The sequence below is a fragment of the Artemia franciscana genome, unplaced genomic scaffold, assembly GCF_032884065.1.
Source record: "Artemia franciscana unplaced genomic scaffold, ASM3288406v1 Scaffold_4259, whole genome shotgun sequence".
Lineage (NCBI taxonomy): Eukaryota > Metazoa > Arthropoda > Branchiopoda > Anostraca > Artemiidae > Artemia > Artemia franciscana.
The window spans coordinates 1-24,546 of NW_027064772.1; the positions used below are offsets into that span (position 1 = coordinate 1).

Here is a 24,546-nt window from a genome sequence, read left to right on the forward strand (position 1 = left end):
AACACCCTGAGCTTTAGCTATTCTACTTTTAACATCTTCACTGCTCCCACCATCTTTACTAATAATACTACCAAGGTAACTGAAGCTCCCAACCTGATCAATCTTTTCATTACCTAATGTCACCTGTTCATCATCACTTATTCCTAGCCTTAGTGACTTAGTCTTCTTAACATTAATTTTCAAGCCTATTTTAGCACCCTGAACTCGTAAAACCTCTAAAAGTTCATTCATTTTGCTCACAGTTTTATCTAATATGCTTAAATCATCAGCATAATCTAAGTCCAGGAGCGTTCTTCCTCCCATTTGATTCCATGGTCTCCAATTGCCTTTCCTGTGCTCCTTAAGACGAAGTCCATCAAAATAATCCATATAAAGGGGGATAGAACACAACCCTGCTTAACTCCTGATTTAATACAAAACCAGTTGCTAACCTCATTTCCTACCTTAGCCGCAGCAATATTATTCTCGTACATAGCACAAATCACTTAAATGTATTTTTCTGGTATACCATATAATGATAAGACCTTTGTTAACGCTGTTCTATCAACAGAATCGAAAGCTTGCTCATAATTGATAAAACTAAGGACCAAAAGTGTTTGATAACAAAGGGACTTCTCAATTATTAACCTAAGAGTGAAAACATGGTAGACACATCTTCTACCTTTTCTAAAACCGCATTGTTCTTCCCTTAAAACTTTGTCTACAGCATGTCTCAGTCTAAAAAGTATCATATTACTCAGTAATTTGCTACCTACAGAGACCAGACTAATGCCTTGATAATTACGACACTCACTCTTGTCACCTTTCTTATACAGTGGTTTAATTAAGGTTTTCCTAAAATCATTGGGTACTTCCCCTTTTTCAAAAATCATGTTCATCATCTTCAGTAGCTTATTCCTAACCTCAGAGCCACCATATTTAAGGAACTCATTAATCATACTATCAGCACCTGGGGCCTTATTATTTTTTAATCCTTCTAGTACTGTTGCTAATTCTTCCTCACTAAACTAATCTTCCTTCACATCCAAGGTATCACAAACTTTTTCATTTTCATCTATATCTTTTCCTGCAACTGTATCTCAGTTTAGCACATTCTCAAAATGTTCCACCCATCTTTCTTTAACTTTTTCCTTATCACTAATTGTGGCCCCATTTCTATCCTTAACTGGGACTAGTCCGGATTGGCTTCTCCCTTTCAATTTATTAACATGCCGGTATAATATTTTACTATTATGCCATCTAGCAGCATCTTCCAGATCCTCAGCAATTTTATCCATCGCCTCGATTTCACATCTCCTTAGTTCATATTTTAATGCTTTCTCCACTTTCTTTACATTCCTTTTGTTTTCATACGACCTATCACTCAGATAATTCTTATACAAACCCCTTCTACTCTCTATTAAACCTAAAGCTTTTTCACTAATATTCCTAGTTGCTGTCTTAGCACTCTTCCCTAGGACACCATCAGCAACTTCACAAATTGTTTTTCAGAAATTATTCCATCCATCTTCCACATTGTCAAATTTTAAACCCTCAAGTTTAGTACTCAACTGTTCCTGGAATTTTTTTCTCAAATTTTCATCCTGAAGTCTACCAACATCATAACTTTCTGGGAGGGAGTTACCCTTCCGAAATTTCAGATTTAAATTAACCTTAGACACTACTAGATGGTGATCTTTACTTTTAACATCAATAACAGCACTCCTATACACCCTAGTATCTTGTATTGATCCTGCTAGTCTTCTGTTTACAATAACACAATCAATAAGCATTTGCTGTCTTACCATCACATGAATACCATGTCAACTTATGGGCCATTTTGTGACCAAACACTGTATTGGTTATAACTAGGTTGTTATACCTACAAAATTGCAAAAGCCTATAGCCATTACTGTTTTCTTTTCCTACACTAAATTTACATAGGCTAGGATACCATCTATCCCTATTTCTACCAGCCTGGGCATTAAAATTTCCTAGCAAAAACACCATATTTCTACCTGGTACCCTGTCTATTTGCTCCTGTAACTGTAAGTAAAATTCATCTGAGTCACTAGTATCTCCATCAGTTGGTTCAATGGGGGCATATACTACTATAACTGATACCCTAAACTTTTTAGTCATAAAATGAGCAATTAGAATTCTATTATTAATACCTTCCCAGCCTAAACAAGACTTAGCAGCTTCCTTATTCATCATGAGCCCTACTCCCTGTCTATGTACCCCATCCTTCCTGCCTGAGTAAACAAATTCTATGTCAGGTGGCTTGTTGGTGGCTTGAAATGAATTTCATTTTTCAAGGAAAAAAAACTGGCCCAAGAAAGACTCATATTAAAGAGGGAAAAATCACAAAAATGTGGCAACTGATGCAGATCTGATTTGGAAAATAGAAGGGTGGGACTACTGTTTCCTGGTTGAGGGGACATACACTGTTAAAACCTTTTAAAGGGGGCTGAAGAGTCTCCCCCCAGAAGAACAAAGTAGGATATTCAAAAAAGAAAAATATTTCATAATATTGTCAGCAAATATGCCAAGAGGACCAGAATATTGGCAGATTAGACTTAGGACTTCCTACACCAGTACACACATATGGTGGTGACAATGCATCTCCAGCATCTTTTACCAAAGCTCATCAAGGGATGTTCTTGAGTGCTGTATCTTTTTCTAGGCATTGTCCAAGTGTAACCTTCTGTCACCCCCACTGTTAAACACCTGGAGGACAACAAACATCATGAGGCATACAATTTCTGCTCACTCTAACCCTGTTTCCCAAATACCACCACCAACTGCTTATGAGTTTATCAATAATGAGTGGCTGTTTAGTCTTCTCTCTAATGAATAAGTTGGTACCAAGAATCTGTTTAAGACAATTATTTTCAGAACTCTGGATCTCTTTCTCTAGCTGTCTTGTCAGTGCCCAGCTTTTAGAACCATAAATTAGTACTGACAGGACATTACTACTGGAGAACCTCAATTTCAGCTTCAAAGAGAAAGTGGCACTTCTCTAAACATTTCTTAACTTGTCTAAGGAGCTTCCTGCATATGCAATACATGTGGCAATTTCATGCTTGGGGCTTCCATTAGCATCATTTTGAAGAAGCCTCCTATAATCTTGGGCAGGTTCTGGCAGAGACAAAGATATAGCCCATATATGATTGGCATAGAAGCCATATACAATTACCAGAACAGTCAAGGGAAATCCCAGAGGAACAGAACTGCATCTCCATTATGAGATAAGTACCACTTCAAAGGCAGGCATTTATTATTCCAAAATGTATATATTTGGAAATTTTCCAAGTACTGTTCAAAAGATGTAGTTGTCATAATTCTGAAAAACCTAATTGGTCATAGACATTTAGCGTTTTGTTTAGCTTATATGCCACATGATGAGGAAGAACCACCAGGTAAGATAACAGAACAGAAGCAACATAAGGGTATGAGAAAACTATTAACATCATTAACCACTACATTCACAGCTCACAACCCTTTGTAAAATACACCTCGCAATGTTAAAAAACAACTCCAGGTGCTTACTTCCTTTTTGAATTAATATCAACTTGATGGAAGTGTATGAAAATCTAGAGCCATTGTTAAATAGAGTAAAACCCAGAAAGATGGTCTTGAGAGTGGCATAGCCGGAATAACTCTTTTAAGGTTGTATAAGAATGATAGACTGGGATATCAAACATACACACTTATTTAAGATTTTTTATCTTGTTCAGAAGGGAGAGTGTTCCAAAAAAAAACCTCAAGAAAGGAAGTTCTGCACCTCTACAAAAAGTTTTCATTCATGTCAGTTCAAACATAGGATACACCTAGAGAAAGATTCGATACTTAATTATTCCTTATAAATTCAATTTGTTGGGTTATTACATAAATAAAAGCACTCTGCAACTTCCAATAAACCCTTTAATATTTTTTAAGAGTAAACTTTTTTTTTGTGATATTTCTGTTTCTCTTATCAACAAAACTTATGTGGCTTATTCTTAAAGGAATTCTACCAGAGTGTCAGACATGAGACTTAAAAATCCAAGGGAGTAAGATATAAAAAGTATGTCTTTTCTGAAAACAAGAGCCTTGGTTTTCATTTTAAATCCTTCTAGGATTTATTTTTGTCTTGAAAGGATACATTAGGGAACTGGCCTCTTCCCTAACACTTTTTTAGCCAGGTCTGTCCTCCAGATCTCAGCACTGCAATGAAGGATTGGCATTATTAATGGAAATTGTGGTTTTTAGTAAACAAGAAAGTATGAATGAAGAGGTTCATAATTTTTATTTTAAAGAGAAAGAGATCTGAAGAGTACAAGAAGCAAGTTATTTGGATTTTCATTTTCCCACTAATGGCCCCTGGAAAAATATACTACATAAATTTGCAAAAGGCAGAATAGCCATGTAAACACTACTGCATATAAAAATAATGATTTAAAGGAAGCTCATAGCCAAAAGACACTAAAACAGGTGTTCAAATCCAAACTGATGCCAATCATTCATTATGGTGCTGAGATCTGGAGGAAAGACTGAGCTAAACCAATGGAGATTTCAGTTCTAGCATTTTAAACAGATTTATGGACTGTAGAAAACAATACCTAATCTTCTCATAAATGGGGACCTTGGATGACTTCCATTGAGAAAAGATTGCAGAAGGTAAAATTCTTTCTCAGTTTATTGTCTTATCCTGAACACAGGCCAGTTAGTGCTGCATATAATGGATTGGTAAAGCTGAATATAAAACTTTTGTAGCCATTCCAGATCAAAAAACTGCTAGATGAAAGTGGTTTCACCTATATATGGAATAATGGCCAAGGCCCCAGAGAAGTTGAGGATGTTTTTTACCTTTTACCTTAAATTGCAGCTTGGAGTGATATAAGGATTATCCATCCTTGTGATGCTCCATGAGAAAAAAGAATTTGTTTGGTGTAGATTGTGGCTGTTAGATTAGACTCTTGTGGAGGACTCTGCAGCTTCCCAATTGTAAAGGAACTCCTGGCAGAGCCATTCCCTATCAAGGTGGGACTTGAACATGTCAGTTGAAGTAGCAGAAACTGTTTCTTCAGAGAGCTGGTTCCACATATTGATGATTCTTTGGCTGAAGAAGTGGCTTCTATGTCTACTTGTGGAACACTGCATGGAGAGCTTCAAAGAATGTCCTCTAGTACCAGAATGCAAGGGCTGTGCAAAGAGACTGGGAAGGGTATTTTTAGAGAGGATTTTTTTGGTTAAAATAATGTCACCCCTTTTCTTTGAGTATGTCAGTGTTGGCAGCTTCAAATGACATAGTCTTTCTTTGTATGGAAATTTATTCATGTTGGTAACCATCTTGGTGGCACAACGCTGGACATCCTCAAGTAACTTTCTATCTTTTTTGAAGAAAGGGGCTGCCAATGACATTTCAACCTCTAGGCATGGATGTACAAGCACCTTATATAACTTCATAAGAACTCTAGGGTGTCGGCTGGAGATGGTTCTTTTTATGATACCAAGGGTTTTATTTGCAGAGGATGAAACAGACTTAGCATGGATGCTAAACTTTAATTGGTGATCTACAATAACCCCAAGATTCCTTTCATCGGAAACAGCAGAAAGGAAGTTGTCTTGAAGGAAATACTTATGATGCTTGTTATTTTTGCCAAGATGGATTACATGGCATTTGTCAACATTGAAAGTCAGAAGCCACACTGAAAGTCAACAGTTTTGTATTGAAAATTTAAGGATTGGGCTAAAAGATCAGGAGATTCAACAGTGGGGTAATGGCACAAGTGCTTTGACTAGTTTATTTTTCTAAAAAAGAGTCAAAGAGAGTTTTGGTGAAGAATATTATTTCAAGTGAAATTTTCAAATTAAATATATTAGAATCCTGATTCAGGTGAAAGCTTATTTCCTACCATTTTGACAAATTAAATAGGCTACATTAATTTTCTAGGTAGGCTACTTGAATGATATAGCAAAAATACTTTGTTCTAGATCTGGAATAAAATCAGTTTTCTATGTGTACAGTGGGTCTGTAAGCCTATTGTGTTACTTACAATTATTCTGATATTATGAAGTAGCCTAAGAATTGTTTTCTAACTTTATACTTCTCTTTGTCTTGTCTCATGCTGAGTTGACTAACTAATAAAAAAAAAAATTTCACAATGCATCAATGCTTAAACAACCTGAGATGCAGGGGGTAAATCATTGGCTACAAGAGCCCCTTGAATATTTTGCAAGACTTTGTTTTTGAACATGGATTTGGTTTTGAAACAGGCTATAATTGTAACTAGGATGCATATATAGCCTATATTAGACTAGCCTACCAGTGTCTCTATCAATTGATATAGGATATCTGCAAAAATATGTGTGTGTATTTTTAATGCTTCCATAGCCTATTGCAATCAATTTACCTTACGTTAATCCATATGAGATCTATAAGGTCAATCAGTGGGTGTGTCCTGAAAATCAGATCATTTGCCCCTCTTCTTTCTAAGGTTGAGAATAAATCCTAATTTAATTTGTCCTTCTTCTTATTCAGCAGACGGGCTTTTCAGTCGATACTATTTAGCCCTTTTCCTTTTGGCTCACTCTGTGAAATCGACAGAGCTATGGAGCTGGTTTGTCTTATATGATTTGTATCTGCTCAGATTTCTTGAAGTATATCTTTTGATACCAGCAGTTGAATTATAAGAGAGTATATATTGATCTCTGTGCTCTGCGAGAGAGTATGGTCAGCAAGACTCTTGGCTGTTAGTGGAATTTTGTGGTGTTTGAAGCATTCTAACATTTTACATTGCAGGGTATACTGTGCAGACGTCAGCATATTACATTCAAATAGGCAGTGATCTATTGTTTCATTCTTAAGATTACATGACCTGCAAAGGGGGGACGAGGGAACTTCGCCACTTGAATTAGGGATCTGATAAGAAAATGCCTGAAAATTTAGCCCATTTGAACCTGACCGAATTCTATGATAAATCTTGGAAAGGTGCTTACTTGGGAAAGATGATAGGGTAGGATTCTTATTATTTATCAGTACCTCTGTAAGTCTCCAGCAGTAAATATCTCTAATGGGGATTGGTCTCCCACTTGGCTGGTCAATATTCAAAGCATTTTTTGCTATTTCATCTGCCTTATGGTTACCTATTATACCCGAGTGGCTTGGAATATACTGTATATGAGTTAAAATACCTTTTGAAGCAAAAATATCAATAATCCTAAGACAAAGAAATGTGTCAATATCCATCTTATTTTGAGAAGCTGATGAAAGAAGTTCAAGGCTTGACAAAGAGTCAGAATATATTATAATATTTTTAATATTAACGTTCATATATTCATTAACCATGAGGAAAACTAATGCCATGATTATGGCATTTAGCTCGGCAGACATTACAGATGAATTATCTTGTAATCTCTCTCCTAAAGCGATATTATGGGTTGGGAAGAATGCTCCACTTGCCACTTTCTCATTCATTTTGGACCCATCTACAAAAATTTGGAAATGGTTTTTATAAGCAACATTATTTATCTCGGCAAATTTTTTCTGAATGAAGGAAATGGGGGTAAGTTCTTTGATCCACTTTGAGAAGTCAGTCCTTATTATGGGGGTTGACCAACTCCAAGGGGGGGTTTGGGGGAATGTGGGTGCAATAGATTTTACTGGCACTGGGAACTTCTTCTGGATATTTGCAAATTCATTTGCAACGCCTCTAAACATAGATGGATTTCTTAACCAATTATGCAGGGTATGAGAATCATTGGCCTCAATTTTCGTAAGGTACTTAATTAGTAGAGATCTTCTTCTTTCATTTATTGGTGATAGTCCACTCTCAGTAAGCAGAAACTTAGTTTTTGTTGGTTTCCTAAGACCAAATATAAGACAAATTATATCATTTTGCATCGTTTTGATTTTTTGCCTGTGGGTCTTAGCACAAGCACCATATACTATGAGGCCATAATCAATATGGGGTCTTATATATGATTTATAAAATTGGAGTAGTGTTTTCTCATTACAGCCCCAAGGTGTGGCTAGTAGCCTTTTAATTATTCTTACTTTTCTATAGCACTTTTTTATTGTATTTGTAATGTGGAGGTGGAAATTTAGTTTTTGGTCAAGTATGAGCCCTAGATAATTAATTTGATTGTCCTCTGGGATAAGTATTCCATTTAATGTTAGCCTAGCATCATAATGATTTCGCTTATGGTGGAATTGGATAATTTTTGAGTTTGTGGGTGCAGTAGGTAAAATGGACTTTTGGGAGAACTTTTCAAATTGGAAAAGTGCATTTTGCAACTTTGAATGAGCAATCTCGAATGTATTGCCAGTTGCCCATAATACCAGATCGTCAGCGTACTGTAGATTGGTATGTGGGAGGTTCATGTCCCACAGAAATAGTGAATTGCTGTTATTTTTTTAATGTGTTTGTGCACATCAAATTTTAATGAAAAGAGAAATCACCAGTGCAACAGCACACACATAAAAAAATTCAAGCAATGGTTAGTTTACATATTTAATATATGCTACACTTTACCCCTACCCCCTGATGTGCAAATATATAGCCCAAATTTGTTTCTAAACTATTACAGATTTGTAATGACCCCATATATAGGTCATTTTTAAGAGGTCAAAAAGTGCTTAAATCTGAATTTGCGGTAGAAGCGATTATTATATTTGTAAACAGCATTAAAAAAGGCATCAAGTGGTATATTCACTTTATATGAAAGCCAGTAATACTGTTTGTACCAGTGTTACCCAATGGTAAAACTGGTGCAAACATAAACAGGTAACAGAAAAAGTGAAATTTAGTGTCAATGACAATCAGGAACTGGATACTGGATCAAGGGGGCCAAAAACAGGGCTATATCATTGGAGTTCAAAGAACGTGGTGATTTTTAAGTGAAAAAAAAACACTTCCCTGGCTAATTTAGGACTTTGAATTAATTAGCCTACCAAAATTTTCCTATCCTATGCAATTGAAATAGTTTTCCCTTTTCAGAGCATTAAGACAATTTATCACAATAAAAAATATCCAAAGCATCTTGAATGGAATGACTTAAAAAGGCAAATGACAACCACAATTTGAAATCTTACAATTAAACTTCTGGCCACACAAATTGTATTAGGCTACCCAGCTCTGAAATAATTGCTGAAGGTGTATTTGCCTGTAAAATTAGAAACAGGCCCAAAGTCCCAGCCTCTTCCTTGTCAGAACTTCACATAGCCTAGCATTAAAACAATAATTACACGTGACCAATGTTGTTATTCTCGCAATTAATCTTGCCGTTTTAAGTTGCGTTCGAATCGACTCGAAAAAGTCAACTTAAAAGTTGACTTTTTTCTCTGCTGCCGTTTTATTTAGTAAAAAGTTGACCTAGAAAGTCAACACAGAATTGCGAATCGAACGCTTCAATGGCAAAAAATCTAGAAATATGAAATCGTTTAGTCTAAAGAAAAGACAAGGAAATTGTTAATAGGCCTAGTGGAAATAATCTTAGCTTTTCAGTGACCTGTAAGTAATCTTATGCATATTCCTTAGGATTTAAAGGGTTTTTGGTGTTCTAGGCCTATCTTGCATAGGCTAACCTTAATAAGGAATGAGATGAAAATTTTTATGTTGTTAAAAACGTTGATTCTCAGGAAGGCAGCTGTCACATTGGTGAGTTATTCTAATATTACCAAATCTAACAGGCCTAGTTTCTAAACCAACCTATAATTTTTAGTTGAAAAAACTAAAAATTATAGGTTGGTTTGTAACTTTATATTAGCCTATAGGTTAGTTAAAAACTAAAAATTATTGGCTTCTTTTCCCAGTAAAATTGGTGCAAACAGTATTGCTGGCTTTCAAATAAAGTGAATATACCACTCCATGCCCTTTTTTATCCTCTTTACAAATATAATAATTGCTTCTACCACAAATTCAGATTTAAGCACTTTTTGACCTCTTAAAAATGACCTATATGTGGGGTTATTACAAATCTGTAATAGCTTAGAAACAAATTTGGGCTATATATTTGTACATCAGGGGGTGGGGGTAAAGCATAGCATATATTAAATATGTAATCTAACCATTGGTGTATTTTTTTTATGTTTGTGCTGTTGCACTGGTGATTTCTCTTCTCATTAAAATTCAATGTGCACAAACACATAAAAAAAATACAGCAAAGATTAGTTTACTTATTTAATATATGCTATGCTTTACCCCCACCCCCCCCTGATGTGCAAATATATAGCCCAAATTTGTTTCTAATCTGTTACAGATTTTTTATACCCCATATTTAGGTCATTTTTAAGAGGCCAAAAAATGTTTAAATCTGAATTTGCAGAATCTGAAAAAAGCAATTATTTTATATGTAAACAGCATTAAAACAGGCATCAAGTGGTATATTCACTTTATATGAAAGCCAGTAATACTGTTTGCACCAATTTTACCCTTTTCCCTAGTTATATAGTCTGTATTCATTGAGATTGTTGTTTAACTGGATTTTTAACATAAAGTAGGGGCAAAATTTTACTTTGGCTACTTTTGACTATCTTTGAAAGAGGTTAGGTTAGGAAAATGAAACTTTCAGGGATGTGTCTGCAGGCTGAAGTATGTCCCAGGAAAGTATTTTGAAGTACCTACCTCCATTTCTTTTCCCTCTAAATGGTCCTGAAATTTTGGGTTATCAGTTTCTTTTTCTCTGGCTTTAGTTGTGAAAAGACAATTCCTGTTGATTTGCCATACTGTTGTTGCCATAACACTGGGTTTTCTAAATTTAGAAATAATCTTTTGTGCCACCTCACTATAGGTTAAATATTTGGCAGATATTATTTATTCTCCATGAATTTTTTTTTTATTGGATTTCATATGATGTCAGTTGCTTTCTGTTAAACATACATTTATTTTTAAAAATCAAGCTTCTTTTGAGAAAAAATTTGAATTATTTTTCTCTGAAAAATATCACTGAAATATAAAGTGATATAAAATATGAGAAATATGTGAGTGATATAAATATCACTGAAATTTTCTCTGAAATATCACTGAAAGGGGATAGGTTTGGAAAATGAAACTTTAAGGAATGGGTCTACAGGCTAAAGTATGTCCTGGGAAGGAATTTCAAAGTACATATCTCTACTCATTCTTGCTCTAGAGGGCCCTGACCCTTGATGACCTTCAAAAATAGGCTATCTGTGTTATAAAAGTGAAACCTTACAAAATAAATCTTCTGCTGAAATGAAGTACAACAAAGTTGTTCTCAGCTTAACAACTTTGCTCAATCCCAATTTATAGGTTTTAAAGATATGAAAAAACATTTCCTAAATTTTGAAAAAAAAAATGTTGATATGGCTCAGAATTCTACTCAAATAAAAGGAATTGAATTTTCAGAACTAAAGGCAGAGAAAAAGCAAATGGTACCTGAAAATTAAGGTAAAATGTTGTTTTGTCAAAATTTCAATAGGTAGCCTACAGACCTGTCATGGAGTCAAATTTTAGGGCTCTCTAGAGGGAGAAGAAGTGGAGGTGGGTACTTTAAAATACCTTCCCAGGATATACTTTGGCCTATAGACCCATCCCTGAAAGTTTCATTTTCCTAACCTAACTTCTTTCTGAGATAGCAAGAAGTAACTCAACTAGAATTTTACCTTTTATCTGTCTGGTAAAAAACATCCTTCAAATTTTAGATATGCTCTAATTATACAGGAGCAAAAAAAATGCTTTTTAAAATTGCCATTATGAGGTAAGATATTAGCTAAAATGCCTGTATAAAGCAAACTAGCCTACCTAGGGAGCCAAAACACTTGAATTTGCTTACTGCTTCTTCAACAGTGGCAAAAGGTCTGACAATGAGTAAAGTATGGAATTTAAGTCAGAAACGCCTTTTATGCTTTTTCTATTCTCACCAAAATAAAACACAAATCCCATGTTGACTCGCACAAAAACCTCAAGATAAGTTGTAGTAATTGGTCCTTTAGCCTGATGTAGCTGCTATGAGTGCATAGTTTATAATGGGAGCTTAAAATTGTCTTGGCAAGCTGCATGGTTGAGTATACAACCCTCTAGGCTATACTCTCTTTCTTTATGTGCATATTATTGTTTAAAAATGATCAAGCTTCACATTAATCTCCTTTCATGACCTATAGTTGAAATTTGCTAGGGAAGTATTTATTCCACTAAAAACTCACCACCTATTTTTGAACTTCAATTATACAGCCCTGTTTTTTTTTACCCCCCTTAAGCCTGTATCCAGTTTCTGATAGCCATTTAAATTTCAGTTTGTCTGTTGCTCATTTCTTGTCAATATTACTGAGGGGTCACAGATAAGCACTAGAGTCCTCATTGATAAATAATATGTGCTTGTATATATATAGCTTGTTGCTACTTATTTTTCTCTGGGAATACAATGTTTGATGTGGCATAAACCAAAGAAAGGACCTGTAGGCCTAGAGAAAAATATGTTAAGAAAACCGATTTTTATAATTGCACAATAATTATAGCTTACATAATTTTACATGCAGTCCTGCTCTACTTTACCCCAACCCTCCTAATATAGAAATATATAGCTGAAGTTACATGTTACCTGTTGATTCTGCCAATCTATCCCTCAACCTTTAACTCCCTGTTAATTGAAGCAATTGCAACAAAGCAAGAATGGCAGGAAAGGTAACAGGTGACAGAATACATTGGAACTACATAATTTTGGCTATATATTTGCACATTAGGCAGGTTGGAGGTAAATTATAGTATAGAGATGCATGCTTTTCCCTTTGGTATGTAGGCTAAGTAGAAGATCACTTGTACCTGATGCTGTCCCTGTTGTTTTTAGTTGGATTGGAAACATCCAAAGAAAGTTTCCTTTGAAAAGGAAAGGTGAGATTGCCCAAAAGTGAGATTGAATTTGTCAAAGCTTGGAGGTTTGCCCCTTCAGTCTGTTTAAAGGAAAATGGATTCATAATTGAAGCTTTGTTCATTTCAATCTTAAGGGTGACCAATATTTGTGACAATTCATTAAATGGTTGTAAAGGGATACTTTTGTTTATTCATTAGTCTTCTTTGTTTTCTAACAGTTTTTTTTTTTAATCTTTAAATTGATATCCATTTCTTACAAATTTTTATTGATACCAGAGGTCCATTTGCAAGTTTTCACCTACTTTGTAATCCCTGGTCTCACAATTACATTTAAGTTTACTGAAGCTAGGACACACAGAACTCCTATCTATTTAAAGAAAATCAATGGATATAAGTAGGTTTTATTGTATTTAAGCCCTAGGGCCATGGCAATTAAAAACAAAATAAAGGAGATTAACTTTATAATACTTGACATTAAATAAGCATAATAGTCACAAAGAAAAACAAATAACAAAATTATACTTCTGTGTTCAGTTGCCAACCTGAGCAACTGTCATAAATTTTTAAATCTTGCAGAACATTCACCCCCATTACATTCACAAGCTATCTCTCATGACCCACAAAATTGTCCATACATCCGCATTTCAGGGAAATGGAAGGACCATCACACTGGTATTCTTCATTTCTACTTATATTTAATGGGTTTGAAAGAAAGTTTCTATGGCTAAGTCAGTAGGCCAGTAAAGGACCTGGTGGTCCTTTAGCCAGGTAGTGCAATAGGAAGCTAAGGACCAGCCAGCCTATGCTCTTGCATGCCCTTCCTCCTTACTGTCCCTAGATTTCCATCTGTACTCATTTAAAGTTTGGCCAATTCTAGCTGAGGTTAGTCATATCACCAACCCCTATCCAAAACCAAATAAACTGGCAATGCCAGGAATTAAACCTATACACCTTGGACAAAGCGTTCCAACCCAAAGCGCCTACCACTTAGCAAGGAACACAAATTTGACTAGAGAACAATAATTATTTGAAAAAAAATAGAAAATTGAAAAAAAAAATTGCTATAGTTGCCCCACTACTGTCCTATAAATGCTATAGGCCCATTTTATTTAGACAAATCAATTTAAGACAGGTATCAACAAAACTCCATCAGGGATTGTATTTGCTTAAAATACAATCAAGCTATGTGAATGCTCAGCTTTGTGATATTCTAGTCTTGAAATAATAAAAAAAAAGAGAAAATTTATATTTTCTATTTATTTTTCACCAACTCATTTGAGCAAAATCATTTGTGACAGCCAAATGCCCATGGTTGGCTTAGAACCTCTCTAAATGCTCTGAAACAGCAGGAATTAAAAAAATTTATACTAATCAGCATTAAACTATCCCTTAAATTTGAACATGTGTATTTAATTTGAAAATGATGCTACTGCTAGTCAGGTTACTGTGCCGTTCCCACTGGCTCTACTGCAGTTAAAAATGGGCAGTTACCATGCAGTAACTGAAAAACCATCAGCTGGAACACACCCATAAGCAATTATATCTGTATATTATATCAATTATATATCTTATATTATTATATTATATATATATACATAAGCAATTATATCAATTATATCTGTAAAGAACATACAAAAAGGCATCAAGTAGTATATTCACTTTATTTTTAAGTCAAAATATGAAAAAAACAAAAAATTTACTCCCGACCTGCCTAATTTGCTAATATATAGCCCAAATTATATATTTTAAATGTATTTTGCCACCTTTTAGCCTACTTATTTTTCCAGTTCTTGTTTTGCCACAGTTGCTTCAATTATCAGGTACTATGGTTGAGGTATACATTGGCAGAATCAATAGGAAATATGCAATTTCAGCCTTAGATTTCCATATTAGGAGGGTTGGTGCTAAAGTAAAGCAGAGCTGCATACTTCTCTAGTGCTTAAGTATGACCTCTTAGCAATATTGACAAGAAATGAGTAACAGAAAAAATGCAATTTGGACTAGATGGCAATCAGGAACTGGATACAGGCTAAAGGGGGCCAAAAACAGGGCTGTATAATTGGAGTTCAAAGAACTCCAATTATACAGTGATTTTAAAAAATCACTGTATATAAGTGATTTTTTAGTGAACTAAACGCTTCCCTTGCTAATTTAGGACTTTAAATTGATTAGCCTACTGGAAAATACCTATCCTATGCAATTGAAATATTTTACCTTTTCAGAGCATTAAGACAATCCATCACAATAAAAAAAAAAATATCCAAGGCATCTTGAATGGAATGACTAAAAGAAGACAAATGAAAATCACAATTTGCAATCTAACAATTAAACTTCTGGCCACACAAATTGTATTAGGATACCCAGCTCTGAAATAATTGCTCAAGTAGCTTTGCAGTAACTTTAACTAATATTGCAATAACTTTATAAGTCTTTTCTTAACCATTTTATTATCTACCTATCCCCCCACCCAGTAAAAGAAAAAAACCCACCCACCCACACAAGAAAAAAGCCAGTTTTAACTAGGGTAATAACATAGTTTTTAAGTCTATTTTAGTGCAACCTACCCAACAACAAAAATCTGGCTCAATAAACTCACCATACTGGTACACAAAAGTGGTGCCTTCATCCTGGATCCATCTGAACACATACTCCATGATTACCTATAATTGAAACTTTTGCCCTCTTTCCGAGTTAACTTGAGACGAACGTACAAAATGTAAAAGTTGTTAAAAGTCAACTTTTCATTAACTTTCAGTCAACTTTTACAAATCGAACGCTAAAAGTTAACTCGGAATCACAAATAAAACGTCAGAATGCTGGTTTCAGTCAACTTGGAATGTGATTCGAACGCAACTAAGTATTTGTTGCTATCTTTTAGGGGTTAAACCTGGATTAGTAAAAATCCCATTGGACAAGTAAACAAACACAGGGTTAGGGTACCACAAGATTAGAAATAATGCAAATAATAAAGGAGAAACATATACAAATACATTTCCTAAATTTTGAAAAAAAGGTAAAATTCAAGTTAATTGACTTCTTGCTAGGCTATCTTGGAAAGGGTTTAGGTTAGGAAAATGAAATTTTCAGGAATGGGTCTACAGGCTAAAGTATGTCCCGGGAAGATATCTTGAAATACCTACCTCCACTCCCCCCTCTAGAGGGTCCTGACCTTTAAAAACATGTGTGTTATAAAAGTGAAACTGTGCAAAATAGATCTTCTGCTTAATTTAAGCACAACAAAATTGTTTTTAGCTTCATAACTTAGCTCAATTCCATTTTATAAAGTTTTGAAGATATACAAAAACATTTCCTAAATTTTGAAAAAAAAAACATTGATATGGCTTGAAATTCTACTCAAATAACAGGAATTGCATTTTCAGATCTAAAGGCAGAGAAAAAGCAACTGGTAACTGAAAATTAAGGTAAAATGTTGTTTTGTTAAAATTTCAATAGGAATAGACCTGTCATGTAGGTGAACTTCAGGGTCCTCTAAAGGGAGAAAGAGGGAGTAGAGGTAGGTACTTCAAAATACCTTCCTGGGATATACTTTAGCCTGTAGACCCATCCCTGAAAATTTCATTTTCCTAACCTAACCCCTTTCCCAGATAGTCAAAAGTCAGTAAACTAGAATTTTACCTAATATGTAAAGAAGTAAATCAGGTAATTGCAATAGGTAAGCTTTCAGGCCAAATTACTGTCCCTTCAGACCTAATTAACTAAAAGCTCTGTAAAAAATTAGCTGTATTTGTACACACACAATGAAACCAGACTGATTGTATCCTGGTTTGAAAGGGGGGATAAATTTGGTGGCTTTAATTTAGGTAATGTTTTTACTCATAATCTAGTTGTAGGCTATACATTATAGGCCTAGTTAGAGCTTTCACTGGTTCCATTTGGCTTTTTGCTCCTTACTTTGCTATCTTGTCTGCTTTTTCATTTCCTTCTATACCTAGATGACTAGGTATAGGCTATATTGAAATTTAATAACAAAGCCTAATCTTCCAAGGCTGTTTAGGTTTACTTTGGTTTGATGTAGCTCTATGTCCAGTGTTTCAAACTTAGGGTTTCTTAAGATATTGAGAGCAGATTTAAAGTCAGAGAATATTACTATGCATTAATTGCTCTGCTTTGGTTCAATTAGGGTCTCTAAGCCCAAAATTGACAGCAGCTACTTCAGCTGTTGGGATACTAGTCCCTGACTTGTGTTTTTCCATAATGCATAGGCTGTGCTCTTTTAAAAAGCAACCACTTCCACATCCCTCTTCACATAAAGATCCATCAACATATAGTTAGGTATTTCCATTATATTCCTTTTCTAAGAGCTGATGAAATGATGGATTGTATTTTGGGTTTAAGTTTTATTCAAACCCTTGTAAGCAGTTTGTGTACAGAATTTGTCTTGACTCATTGGAAATAAGTGAGCTAAGAAAGTTGAAACAGGACTGGAAATTGTACATCAAATCTAAATCATTTGTTGAGAAAATGAAAGCTAGTTAGCCTGAGATTACTGCTATGCTCAAAGAGAAACTGTTTGTTGCCATCCTGAAGCAAGTTTATCCTAACATGACTTGTACTGATGTAGAATCCCTTGTTCCAAGGGCATCAAGGACAATAGAAATCAGCAACTTTGAGCATTCCAAAGTGTTTAAGCTATATTTTGGGACCAGGGAGGACCTTGAAGATTTTCTTGTGGTATCAGTTTGGGTTGGCTTTGAGAAGCTGCCTGCAGAAGATTTCAAATTTCTCCCAAAAAGTTTATTTTCCTGTTATGAAGTTGGTCATATAGTGGCCAACTGTGTATTAGTGCCTATTTTTGGTTACTGTATTGCTTCTGACCACACCTCCACAAAGGATAATAAGTGCACAAAAGATATGTACTGCAAAAAAAGGCCATACATACAAAAGCGTAAGATGTCTGGCTAATCAGGCAAAAAACAATGCTAAACCCAATCAAAATGAGTCTGAAACCTGCCTACTCAAGGTTCAATGAAGAAATAAACCAAGGATCATCCATCTCTTATATGTTTGTCTCATGGAATTTAAATGAAAATTTGCTAAATCATTCTTTGCTTTTAAAGGACTTTTTATCTAAGTGTGACATAATGTGTATTCAGGAGCAATTTGCAACTACTTTGAGCCTGAGCCTTTTGGAACTGTCAACCAATCATAAAGTATTCTTGGTCTCAGCTTACTGATCTCAGTCTTTTGGCCAGCCTTGTGGTAGTCTAGCAACCTTTCTGAAGTCTATTTATCCTTAATCCATTTTTGATTCAGCAAATGACTTTTTGGCAATCAGAATCTGGAATTTTATTGTGCTAGATATTTATCTGCCCACAAACTACCATGACAACCAATCTGAAATACTTTTTGCCATTAGTGCTTCTTGTTTATCCAAATGTTTGTGAAAAATAGAAGAGCACAGTTTATGCTTTATTGCAACTGGTGACTTCAATTTTTGATCTAACCAACCCACATAATTCTTCTGGTGATTCTGATTACTCAGGTATTATTTTTGGACTGTTAAATGATGATTGTGTAGTTGCACTGAAGAATGAGAGTTTTACTTATGTCTATAATTTGGGTAGTACATCTAACTTAGACCATGTTTCTCATACATCATCTGTAACTATTGCCAAAGTTGTTGTTAGTAATTCCAATTTTATGTCAGATCACTTCCCTTTGTCTTTTAGTGCTCTGATTGGTGATTATGACCCTTCTTCTAACTGGCTTCTAAAAAATCAATCTGTATTTTATGCTAATGATTGGGATAGGGCATCTCTAGATTTTTTCCAGAATGTGTGTAATGATTTCGTCACAAAAATTTGTGTCCATTTTGATTTGTTGATGCAGAGTTCAAGGAAGAATATGTATGATTTTTGAGTTAGACTGAACATTTATTGTAGTGAACTTACTCATGCCCTAGCTCTTGCAGAAAAATTGGCAGTACCTATTAGGTGAATAAAAGTTGGAACTGAAGTGCCTGGCTGGTCAACTAATGATAATTTACAAAATGCTTGCTTTTCTGCTAAGTTTTGGCTTTCAGTTTGGATTGAAGCAGATAAACCATACAATGGTGGCTGCAAAAACTGTATTATACTAAACGCCAGTTGGCAAAGTACCTTTCTCTTTATTGGAGCTCAATTATTTTGTCTTGTTTGGAAGAAGTTTGGTCTTGGCCAAATAAGTTGTGGTCCAGTCTTGTAAAAGATATGCCAAGTCAAATACCATCTTGTATACCACTTTCCTCATGGGCTGAGTATTATAAAAAGAGAATTTTCTGTTCCAATTCCACATTTGCAAAATAGTTTCAAAGTGAAACTCCAATATTTTTTGAGCATGCTTCTAGTCCTTGACTGATTATTTCCAAGAGCTGGATTATTTCTAATAATCAGTTAATAACCAATTACAATTAGTAAACTGAAGAAAAAAAAAGTCTAGAGGATTTGATAGGATACCTGCACAGCATTAATTGTTGTGTGGTGAACTGTTTATGGAACCCTTAGTACTCCTTTACCAAATAATATTTAATCTGGGATTTGTCCTTGATTCTTTTTCAATTGGATGTTTTACTCCTATCCCAAAGAAGAATAAACCTCCTTCTGAATGTTTGTCTTTTTGCCCAATAACAGTTGCAACTTTATTTTGTAAAATTTTTGAGAATTTGACAGATGATGAATTGAGAACTAAATGTACAGTTTAGGCCCACCATTTTGGTTTTCAGTCTTGCCTGGGGTGTGGTCATGCCCTTTCTGCTTTGGTATCTGCTTTAGTTGATGAAGAAAAGCACTGGGAAAGTATTGCTTTAGCTGCTCATGATAGTAAGACGTGCATTTCATTTGCTTCTCCACAAGGAGGTTCTATTTGACTTGGGTTTGACCAGTGCTGATTCCTGCATCCTAGCCCTGCTGGCTGACATGTATGAAAATCTGAAAGTGGAACTTAGGCTCCCTTTACTAGCTAACGAGTTTACTACTAGTCTTTTATGTGATTTTGCTTTTTCTTCACATGGAAATTCCCTTCTCTCAGTAAAGAAAGGGTAAGACAAGGTGCTATTTTGTCACTGACAGTATTTAATAACAGTATTTTTAAGGTCACAATCAAAGTCACTTATGACTTATATTCTGTTTGGTATTGATTTGTCTTTGATTTGACATGGACTAGAAGCTAATTTTATTAAGTTGCAACAAAAGTATGCCCATATTGGACTCCATTTTAATGCTGAAAAGTCTGAAGTGCTGCTTTTTAACTCAAAATCAGATGCTGCTCAGAGCATCATACTTGGTGGTTCTATTGTTGAGTGTGTGGATGATATTGTGTATCTGTGCCTCCCTATTGGACAATCAATGTTAGAGACATGGTGGTTACTGCTCTCTCATTTTCAGAAGCGATCTTTTTTTTATGTATAGCTGTATAGTGGCAAATAAGTGGAAGTTTGATTGTTGTCTTTTGGCCCAGGTGTACAATGCTATGATTTTTCCTCATTATCTTTATCTCAGTCCCTTTTTGTGCATTTTTACATTTTGCTACAGATAAACTGAAATTACACTCAGATAATCAATGTACTACAAGTTTGCAAAGTTTCTGCTGCGTTTATCACTGTAGACAAGGAATAGGTATGTTACGCGCCAGTATGGTGTTACTAAACCTGAAGAAGCAATTCTGTGGCAAATTGACCAATGTAATTCATCAGTCAAGACCCACCCATGGGCCAATGTTTTACAGCAGTAGTTGGCATCTGTTTTGTTTGTGTCAGATGAATTAGTGTCTTGTGCTTCTTTTTTTTGTGCTCAATTTATTTCTCCATTGATGGGTACTAAATACATTCATTCATTCATATGTGACATAGAACACATTATGGCTTCAAAGCTATCATATGAAGACACTATAAAGACATTTGCTTTGATAAAAGCATTTAAAGTTAAATTTTAATCTACAGGATAAAATTGATTGTATTTATTTTAAATGTTATCAGCAATAAAATATTGTTATGATGAATCTTAAAGTTTTTCTTAAAGCTCTTCACCCATAAGGGTTTGCATAAATAAAAGAATATGCTACTGTTAGTAAAACAACTAAATACATATACAATAAATAACTATATTCTTCAAAGAAGTAAAATAGCCATAACCTGATACCTATGATTGGTTTGTCAACTGGTGGCACCAAATGTAATTCTTGGCCTGGGTTGACAGGTTTATATCTGTCCCTATGCTATGGATAATTAGATGACTGCCTAAGCAAATATAAATTAAAATGGATACTCAAGTCATAATTAAAATGATTGCCACAAATAAGTGTAGGTGTGTCACCATTTAAACCCATGTAGAACTTAAATGTAAAGATTTCAAGCCACGTTGGAAAAAGGAAAAACAAACATAGGATGGTCCTTTTTGGGATTTCTTTTTTTGGGGGGGGGATAATGCCTTTAAAATTATGTTAGTTTCTTTTTGGTAAGGAGGCTTACAATTGCAAATTTATCAGGGACAATGTGATGTATGGCCTGCTTCTGGACACCCAACCGCCCTCTCCCCTCAAATGAAAAATTTAAGGTCCTTTAGTCCAGACCATGAACCTTGGAAACCTCAAGCTTATCAGAAAAAAAATTTACTCAGATTCAGGAGGCTTGTCCCCTAACAAAAAATGGAATTTAGCCTTCTTGTGGGGGAGCCAAATTTACTTTCCATTTTTTTCTTCTGCACTGGGGTCTTTACAGCCCAAGGAGTTAAAAATATTAGTTTCAAGTTTATAGGGAATAATAATGATAACATTTTTGCAGGACTAGCGGGCACAAATAGGAGCCTATTACTGCTAATTTATCTGCTAAGTATCTGACCACTGACAGTGCGTTCTGAGGAATACGCTGCTGATGGTGCCAAGACTGTTATAGTGGTTATTATGTTTAGAAAAGAGTATTGAATGGTGAATCAAGTGGTAGACTTAAAAAAGGATATGTTCAAACCCAATATTTTTTCCCATTAGGTAGATAACACAGTTCTTTGACTCAATCTCATATTCACACCAATGATCATTGTTAGCTTCTTCTTAAGATGACTGATAAATTCAAATCGATTTTTCTGCTGGTTGGATTTTGTGAAAAATGTGGTACTTGCTAGTTACCCAAAACATGCTCAAGAGGTTTGCTTTGTTTGATCTGAATAAACCTATTTTTTCTCTTGTACTCGGCTATAATTAGCTTAGGTACTTTCTTGTTAGCTAGTACACACTTAGAAATTGAAGTTAGGTTAATCATAATGAAATATACCAAAATATGATGAAATTGTAATAGTTTAGTAACAAAACTATGGAAACTAACGGCCTGTTTTCCATAATTCTTTGTTGTTGTTCCCATAATTCTGTTACTAAAGTATTTATATTTTCATCATATTTGGGTATATTTTAATATGATTGCCCTTGCTTCACTTCTTGGGTGTGTTCTGTATAATTAATATGTACCAAAACAGCATATATATCCCTATTAAAACACAAATGGTTTTCTTTTTTGGTTTTCCCTGTAAACTTACGGAGACATTGTTACGTCAGAATTGCTGCATCATTCTGACTCCACATAGAAACAACGTCAGCCAGTCAGCTTTAGATTCTTAAACAAAACTCCAAAATCCCACAACATAAAACGCGAAGTTTAGAGTTGTAAAAAGACTAATCTTGAATGCAGCGCTAAATTGGTTAGACACAAGTCAGCTTTTTAGTTTTTTATTGAAATGGTAAGTGTTTTCCCAATTTACACACTCTATCTGCAATTAACCGATCTGATTTGGCTTATTTCAGGTTTATTTATTAACAATATTTATTTTAGGCTAGGAGGCACCTAGCTTTGTTTAGGCTAGCTATATAGACTCAGGAAATGGATATAATTTTGAAAATCTATTGATTCTTGGAAAGTTTGTTATTTTGTTTGTTGTCTTATGAATACTTTTTAGTTTAACTAGAGAGTCGATATCAAACCCCTCCCCTCAGTTTTTTTTTTCAAGTAGCCAGTTTATAATAACTTATCATTTAACTATTTCCTAAATATGAAAATTTCCAACTAAAATTTTATTTAGCCTATAGGTTACATTTTTCTTTGTATTTAAGCAAGAACCAATCAAGGGAAGAGTATCCTCATGGACAGCTAGGTTAGATAATGTAAAGGTGTATACTAAGTGTAATTTTATGCTTCAGAAATAGTTTAACTAAAGACAATAAAGACGGCATGGGTCAGACTATAGAAAAAAAAGTATTTCTATCTCACATTGTTCATAGCGAGTTGTCATATCATGACTAACTCCAAATTTCAGAAATTTGGTGTATGTGCCATATATTTTTGTAATTCTTGCTATTGAAATTTTAGCCTCTTAAATTTCCCATCTGGCGCTGGCACAGTGAAGGTTCACTTTCACTGTTGTGCACTTCAAATGGTGTCTATTTTTAGTTCCCAACCAACCTTAAACAACTTTGGTCCTCATATTATTCTCGAAATGTTTCAAGACTGTCAAGAAAAACTTCCGAGCCAATTTTTGAAATTTAAGGACTTAATAAATACCAGTTGCAGGCTAGGACCAAAAAGGCAGATGCTTAAGAAATATAACCAAGGAAATGATCTTGACAAATAAAAACTAAAGTGTAGCTTATGATTGTAGAGCTTCAATAATATAGTGGGAAAGGTCCAGAAAGGGGATTTTCAAGACAAGGACCTGAGTGGAAGTGACTAGAACTGAATATTGTATTTTCGGTTAAATGTGTGTATGCTAAGTTGACATTTATTAGACCAATTTTCTATGATTATCGTAATTCAATGTTCTATGGTCATTGTAAGATCAATTTATATGCATGGTCAATTTACATGTAAGACTGATTAAGCTATGTTGGGGTTTTATTCTTGGAATAAAATAAAGTTACTTCACTTTGACATGAAATGTACAGATAATCCAATAATCTTCTTTGAGCCCTCCACTATTTTCATATTAAATGTAGCTTTTAGTTTTTACTGTGTTTGTCATCAATGTTCTCATCCTCATTTGTATATTGTTTACTATTATCTGTGATTGAGTAGATCAATGCACTTGTGTGTTAAGACGTTATTACCACATTACCCCGCTACAAGATTACAACTTTTTTTTTTTTTTTTTTTTTTTTTTTTTTTTTTTTTTTTTTTTTTTTTTTATAAAGCATAGAGTTTAATTGGTAAGAAATTTGCTTTGGAGAATCAGGACTAAAGAGAAATATAAATACTGTTCTGTTTTATGTGAGAGATTCTAATAATCAATTCACATGAGTTTTTTTTTCTTATTAATAAAACTTGAAATTGCTGCTTGTAATGTATCCTTAAACCTTCAAATTATGATTTATCTAGACTTACATTCTACCTAGGCTGCATTAAAGATTTTAAAGCACCAACATAGCTGTTCTAGCGTTAAGTTGCTTTGGCTTTTTATAATTTTTTCAGAATAAGTTGCAGAGTGGAGAATAGCATATATCCTGCTCATATACGTTTTTGTTTCAGGCTTCTCAATTTACTGATGTGCAAATGGAAGATTTGAGAGCATCATTTGCCCTTTTTGATCAGGATGGAGATGGTCACATTACCACCTCAGAATTAACAGCAGTCATGAAGTGTCTTGGACAAAACCCTACAGATGCTGAAATCTTAGCCATAATAAAAGAAGTAGATGCTGATGGTGAGAAGTTTTTATTTTTTTTTCTCAATCTTCTCCTTTTCCGCAAATTCTTTGCTGTGTTGGCCTCAGGTGGCTTT

The 24,546-nt window shown here is 34.6% G+C and overlaps 1 protein-coding gene across 1 annotated transcript; it reads left to right on the forward strand.

Moving 5' to 3' along the window:
• Window positions 1-17,749: 17,749 nt before the first annotated feature.
• Window positions 17,750-24,469, forward strand: LOC136043275 (uncharacterized; the record flags this gene model as incomplete). The annotated part of the gene is made up of 2 exons (XM_065728205.1): window positions 17,750-17,965; window positions 24,295-24,469. Coding segments are annotated over exons 1-2 (391 nt in total), but the record flags the coding sequence as incomplete, so codon positions are not given.
• Window positions 24,470-24,546: the final 77 nt, after the last annotated feature.